The 7,545-nt window shown below is 42.2% G+C and overlaps 1 protein-coding gene across 1 annotated transcript in view; it reads right to left on the bottom strand.

Annotated features, from left to right (window-relative positions):
- Window positions 1–3,591: 3,591 nt before the first annotated feature.
- Window positions 3,592–7,545, bottom strand: part of LOC126260764 (kinesin-like protein KIF17) — a 187,392-nt gene continuing 183,438 nt past the window's right edge. The window contains exon 8 of the mRNA XM_049958103.1: window positions 3,592–3,648. Within this exon, the coding sequence (XP_049814060.1) occupies window positions 3,592–3,648 (57 nt within the window). The remainder of the gene's footprint in view (window positions 3,649–7,545) is intronic.

Here is a 7,545-nt window from a genome sequence, read left to right as displayed (position 1 = left end):
CTACAGATTATGGCTCAGAGAAACCCTGACAGCAATGCCACCTTGTTGAATAATGCCTTCTTACTTTCTTCAGTCCACTTTGGTCAGTATGGTTTTGGTTCTATCTCTGGCATAAACCTCCACTTACCAATTTTGCTTTTGAATGTATTCCTGTTTGATGTATTTGTTATGTGAATTTTTGGAATATTTCTTGTCTGCCAAATTTTTTGGATGATTTGAGTGATCTCTTTTAAGGGATTTGGACCAAGGTTCTGCAGTAGTTGAGCTACAATTCCATCTTCTCCCGATGAATTATTATTTTTGAGCTTTATAATGTGATGACAAATTGCTTCTGAATTCATGTATTCTTGTTGTAATCTGGGGAATCTCATACTTGGTTGTGAGCAATTTAGAAGTTGTGAGAAATATTTGGATAATTCTTGACAATTTTCTTTGTTAGTTAGTGTCAGTTTTCCATTTTGTTTCCTGAAACAGAGGTTTCACAGAGTGTATCCTTTGATTTGATTTGCAAAAGTTTGATTTGTAAAAGTTGTATGTTTTGTGTTTCCTAAAATCGTCTTAATTCAGTTTATTTGTTCATTAAGATATTTTCTTTTAGTTTGTCTAAGTATTTTAACTGTTTGTTTTCTGACTGTGAAAAAATTCTCTTGTGTGGTTTCTGATTTGTCGCAATTACAGTTTAAGAATGCTTGTTGTGTCTGCTCTATTGCATTATCACAATTTGAATTCCACCATGGGTGCTTGGATTTTTTCTTTAATTGGATCAGTTCTCTTCCTGTTTGTAGATTGTTTTTCACATACTTCTGTAATGTTTGATTCTTGGGTTTTTTCAAATAAAATTTGAGAATTGGTGGTGTTTTCCTTCGGTATTTCCTTTTTGGTGTGAATTTAATTTTGCCTCTGGTAATACAGTGGTCAGAATCTATATTTGCCCTTCTTCAGACTTGAACGTTGTGTATTTCTTTTTGGAAATCATAGGAGATTTCAACATGGTCTATTTGAAATTCGCCTTGCTGAAGGATCAGAGATTGCCATGGTTTTTGCTTCTTAGGGTTCTTTCGAAGTGATGTTGAGATGATTTTTAGATTGTTTTGGTGGCACAGCTTGATAGTCTGATGGCATTCTTGTTCATGAATTTGTGTGCAGGGTAACTGCCAACTGTTTGTTTGTCTTTTTTTTCTTTTTTATTTTTCTTTTTTCTGTTTTTTAATTTACATTTCCTCTCTTTGCCAATGTGTGCAATGAAATCACCAAGAAGAATTTTTACATTCCATTTGATCTGGATTTTCTTCTTAATTTGTATCAATTTCTGGCAAAGAATTATTCTTGGCCTGTCAATGTCAACAGAATGCAATGTACCCCTTTAAATATATGTGTGATCAGATTAAAATTTGTTGTTACTTTGAAGTTCTGAAATGCTGCATGCATAATTAAACTTTCATGTTGGTCCATGCTGGAGCAGCTTGATGGACTTCATTAGCACTGCAGTTGTACTGGTGCTGGAATCTGTTAAAGTTCACCAACTTTCTATGAAGAAATGTGAAATACTTCTTCCCTTAACACCTGCTTGTATAGCATCACAGTGTACAATCACTTATTATACACACATCAAAAAAAGGTTTGCATCACCCTGGTTTCCAGAATTCCTGAAGGAGAGACATTGACTGTGGTTATTGTATCACAGACACAGAGCCTTTGACTATTCAGGGATATCACTATACCTGCCCAAAGATGTAACCAACCATGCATGAGAAGTACTGATTAGACGGAGAGGGTGCAACAGCCAATCAGTTCCAGTCATTCCACGAGGAAGGACATACACGGCTCGTGTTGTATTTAGTTCATCCATGCCCAGATGGTCAATACTGTGGTTTGATAAAGTCCACATTGTTACTTTGTGCCAGGAAGGGCTCTCAAGAAGGGAAGTGTCCAGGCGTCTTGGAGTGAACCAAATCGATGTTGTTCAGACATGGAGGAGATACTGAGAGACAAACTGTCGATGACATGCCACTTAGGCCTCTCAAGGGCTACTACTGCAGTGTATGATGGCTACCTAAGGATTATGGCTTGGAGGAACCCTGACAGCAATGCCACCATGTTGAATAATGCCTTTCATGCAGCCACAGGACGTCGTGTTATGACTCAAACTGTGCGTAATAGGCTGCATGATACGCAACATCACTCCTGACATACATGGCGAGGTCCATCTTTGCAACCATGACACAGCAAAAGCAAACACACTATCATGCCTAATACAGTATAGAAAAACCATTCGCATTCTGAACAGCTTCCATTTATCTTGGAATGGATAAATACAGGTCCTGTATGGTTTCCAGGAGAATCTTATAGCATTCCTCCTGCAAAATAGTGGCAATATGTGGTAACATTGATTGAAGTGGATAGCAATCAACACCAAATACTCCAAAGTAGACTACAATGTTTCAGTAACATTGAGATCTGGTGACTGTGCTGGCTAGGTGAGAGCAACCATTGATCCACATGCTTACAAAACCAGTCCTGCATGATGCGAGCTATATGAACATGGTCCCCATTGGTTTGGAACACAACACTACCACTGGAGACAAAACCATGGGATGTACATGATCAGCCAAAATAGTCACATAATCCTAGGCACTAATGCAACCTTGCAGTGTAACCATTAGGCCCATGGAATACCATGACACAACAGCCTAAATCCTTGTCATGATTCACTCTTGGGATGTAAACTTGGCCAGAAATAGGAAACAGTGTGAAACAAGATGGCGCCAAGTGTAAATTGTGGTTGTGTTAATTACCAGAATAAACTTAACATAAACATTAAAAATTCTTTAACATGTAAAAACTTTGATGTATATCATGATGATATGTGTATTGCATGTTTTGTTATTAAAAAAGTTTCGGAAGGAAGACATGGGGTGGTCCAAAATCACGAAACTGAAATCGCACATGGAGCTAGTACCTCGTCTTACGAATTGCGAGAGCCAATCCAAAGACTTTGCTACTACAAATCACGCACTGTGAAGGACATAACATACATAAACTGTAAAACTGTATACCATTTCGCGTGTGTAAAGGCAGATCCAAGACGAAAACTATGGTGTTGCAGAAGGTGTAATGAATATGACCTAGACAAAGCACTACAGAAGAGCGACTGCAAAGTCGAAATTATTGCTATGCTGTTAGAAGAGGTACACACCTTGAAATGCAAATATACCAATAACAATCAATGTGAGTGTAAAACAAACAGTGATCTTGTAATTGATAATGATACTAGAACCAGCAGTAACAAATATGTTACCAACTGTAAAAAATGCGGGAAAACTGCCAAAAGTGGTATAGCATGTGTAAAATGTGAAATAAAATTTCACTGTCAATGCACAAAGGTGGACTGCTGACTGAAAGGAAATGAGAAATTCACGAAAATGTGGAAGTGTAATACATGTAGGCCTACCGATACACTAAGAAGGGCCGCAAATACCCCACTAACAAACAGATTTGAAGTGCCTGATGTAGACAGTAACGATGATGCTCTTGGAGCTCATACAGAACATTCTCAATCATCGAATGCTACAGTAACTCTTCCTGAAAGCACTACCGCTTCTGAACTTCAACAAGGAGATATTCAAATTCCATGTGATGCTGCTGTTCCTGTTCAGAAAACCATTAAACAAATTTCCCAAGAAGAGGTTAGCATCCTGTACACAGAACCAAGCAATCAATGTAGGCCAGTAGACCACCTACAAAGACAATGGCAGGCTGTTTCTGTCACAAAACATGGTAGAGACTGTGTAAACTTTCCACCATTGGAAAACAGATTTAGTGTCCTTGAGCATGTTGATGCTACAGGAAAAAAATTAATGTAGACTCACAAGTCAAGGTGCATAACACAAGTAAGGTTAATGAAAGTGAAGTGAGTAATAGGTGTAGCAACAATATTACATCAACTGCCAATAGAAGTGAAGTGAATAATGGGTGCAGTAAAAATATTACGTCAACTGTCAATAGAAGTAATGAAACCGAAAACCCCAAGAAAGCAAGCTGCAGTTGCAGACCTAGGCCTGTGAAAATACATTTATATGCAGACAGTCAAGGAAGGAAATTAATGGATATAGTTGAAAACAATTCAAGCCATCATATCTCAGCCACAATAAAACCTAGTGCAAAATTTAAAGATGTTGTAGCAGGTTCTTCATCAGCAGAAGCTATGGAACTGGCAGTTTTTCTGGCTGGATCAAATGACGTAGGAAGAAAAGAAGAAACTGCAGGAACTACAAAATATGAAAATCCTCAACTTTTCAATACCATGTCAGCATGATATTCCATCCTGGTCTTGCGTGAATGTTGAAGTGAGAAGAGTAAATGAAGAAATTAAGAAAATTTGTAAATACTTTAAAAATTTCTGTTTTGTAAACATAACTAACTTAGGTACATGATTCCACACTGCTCATGGTCTCCGTCTGAATCAACTCGGAAAGAAGTATGTGAGTAATGAAATCATAAAAGTAGCCAATGAATTAGGCATAGCAAAAATCGATAGCTCTGAGTCAATACAACTTAGATTTAGGGAAAACTCTTTTTGAGAGATAGCAAAGAAGGGCCGAGACTAACAGGTTTGCCCAGATTCACACTGGACGACCAGATTAAAGATAAGAATAATATAATAAATGTCGGTAACACTAGAGAGAAATATAGCAATAATGACGATTGCCCCCAAAAAAAAAAAATTACTCGCCAACTTTGTCTCTCAAGATAGGTTATCTCAATATTGAAAGTATAAGTGGAAAACACGTAATTTTAAACGAATTTGCAAATGAGAACCTATTTGATGCATTATGCTTAAGTGAGCACTGGTGTAAAGGAAACAAAACATCTTCTCATGTACCAGATGATTTCCACTTAGCAAACAGTTTCAGCAGAGACCAGCATATTCATGGGGGTGCATCAATTTACATTAAGAAAGCATTAATAAATTGTAGTAATGAACTAGATCTAGGATTTCTGTGCAGTGAGATACATTTTGAAGCCACAGGTGTATATGTGGATCATCTAAAAATTGCTATTGTATCTCTTTATAGATCACCAGATGGAAGTCCACTAATATTTTTAGAAAAACTTGAGACTTTACTAAATTTCTTTCTTAGTCCCCAGTGGAAGAAATAGAGTATAGTGATTTGTGGTGACATCAATGCCGCATTTGATGTAAGCAAAGACGTGCACACTGTAAATAAATATAAAAACCTGTTACGACAATTCAACTTTATTTTTGCAAACTGCAAACCCACAAGACAATCCGCTTGTGGCGACTATCGACCAAGTCGCGGTTAATATCTTTGTTTTTGGCAAGCTCTTTGCTTAGTCTGTGGTCGCGCGCGAAAGTGTACGGACGTGTACCGAGAATTCAGAATGTAAACAACTGTATATGTGTGCTTACAAAAAATAAAAACAGTGTTTATTACATGTGGTGTAGCGTGCATCATTGAATTCGGCAACCCTAGTACGCTAAACCCATACTGGTGACCCCGAATTTTGTTCGCGAGTGCTACAACGAAACCTTAGACCGTCGAACAGTACACAATGGAGCGCTTGCCACCTGCTACACCGACCACGTGCCAACTAAGTGTTCCAACGGACGCTTCGGCATGGTTTTACAACTATCCACCGGGTGTCCGCAATAGTTCTACTAGCTGTACTCAACAGGACAGTGTTTATACAATTCCACAGCCACGTGTTCCGAGTGCTCAACAGCCGACACAATGTGCTCAAACCCCAGTGACTATGTTTACAGGTTTCCCAAGTGCAAGTGTGAATTTTCCACCCGAATCAGTGACTGTACAAATCGAGCCGGATGCTCAAGACTGGAGAGTTCATATTTCTGCCGGAACTCCGGATTTTGCACCAACCCCCCCTACACCACCAGCGACCGCTTTACCAGTGTTTCCGACGGCACACGCCGTTCCTGCCGCGTGTGTTCCACAAACATTAGGTGATTTTAACTATTTTAATGCACCTGTAGGGGAGGGGCCTGGAAACTGTATTCCGTCGTTCGCCGCACATCGGTCGACTATGGTCGATTCTACCGCGCCGGTCCATTCTACGCCCGTCGGCGTTACTCCGTCGACCGCCCGATTCGTTGATTTCTCGACCAAGGTCGAGCCAGCCGCGCCTACCGTGCCGCGTGCCACTGACAGTGGCGGAAGCTGGTGCACCGCTACTGCACCCGAGACAATTATGTTGCAGAACTATGGACAGGGAGAGACAGTTTCTGATAAACATTTACATCAAGACTTTCCCACCCGTTGGCCGAAGCTACCACCCCTTCGCAAGGATCACCCACGCACATGGTTTGCCTTGGTCGACCACGTCCTGCAGCTACACGGCGTCGCCGACGACAATTCGAAGTTCCTATGCTTACTGTGTCACCTCCATGACGAACTGGATCTGATCTGCGACATTGTGGCTTCGCCCCCCGCTACGGACAAATATGCGTTCACCCGACGCACCATCCTCGAGCGACTATCCACATCGCCAGAGGAAGCTATCCGCCTCATCAGTCAGGAATCGCTGGGATCCAGGTCCCCGTCGCAACTCTGGCATCATCTCCGCGCTATTATTTACACGCATCACATGCCGGACATTACGCTTTGGACCATCTGGTTGCTGAAACTTCCCCAGCAAGTTCAACTTCACCTTCTACATGTAACTTCGGCCCCACTAGATGCCAAACTGAAGATCGCAGACCAGGTTTACAACATTCTGCCCCCCCCCCCCCCCCCCGCATACCCCCCCAGGGTGCCCTCAGGCCTCAGGGGTTGGCACACCTGCGCGGCAGTTCCCATCCTGCAGTACAGAGTGCGCACGACTCGCTCCACGCATGCGCGCGGAGCCAACGCCGCCTGGCAACCGCCGCAGTAACTCCTCTCCTACCAGCACTACTGCAGCGTCACCATCAGAGGGAACTACAAACAAGTCCCCCTCCACTGCCGCTTCGACCTCAACCAGCACGACGGGCGACGGCACGCGCCGCCCCGCTTGGTGTTATTTCCACTCCCGCTTTGGCGACGCGGCTAAGAACTGTCGTTCTCCATGCGCGTTCCCAAACTAATAACGCGACCCAATTCAGGCGCTACGGGCCGCGTTGAACCGCACAGACGCCTATCACTAAATACTTCTTCTCCTCACGCACCAGGACGCTTGTACGTGAAAGATGCAGTGTCTTGCCTTTCATTTCTAGTCGACACGGGGGCCGAGGTTAGTGTGATACCTTTGTCCGCAGGTATTAAATTCGAGCTTCAGCCTTGCCCCCCGCTTCGAGCCGCCAATAATTCCCTGATCCGCTCTCATGGAATAACGAATTTAAGCCTTAAACTGCAGGACATTAATACGCCCTTACAGTGGACTTTCGTTATCGCGGATGTGGATGAACCCGTGCTTGGGGTAGATTTTCTCTTAGCCCACGCACTGTCACCCGACCTACAACGAGGTACACTAACCTTTAACTCGGGAGACCGTACCACCGGTTCAGATATCTTACCCCTCTCATCCGAA

This window comes from Schistocerca nitens, chromosome 5, assembly GCF_023898315.1.
Source record: "Schistocerca nitens isolate TAMUIC-IGC-003100 chromosome 5, iqSchNite1.1, whole genome shotgun sequence".
Taxonomy (NCBI): Eukaryota; Metazoa; Arthropoda; class Insecta; order Orthoptera; family Acrididae; genus Schistocerca; species Schistocerca nitens.
This window is presented reverse-complemented; position numbering and strand designations above follow the sequence as displayed.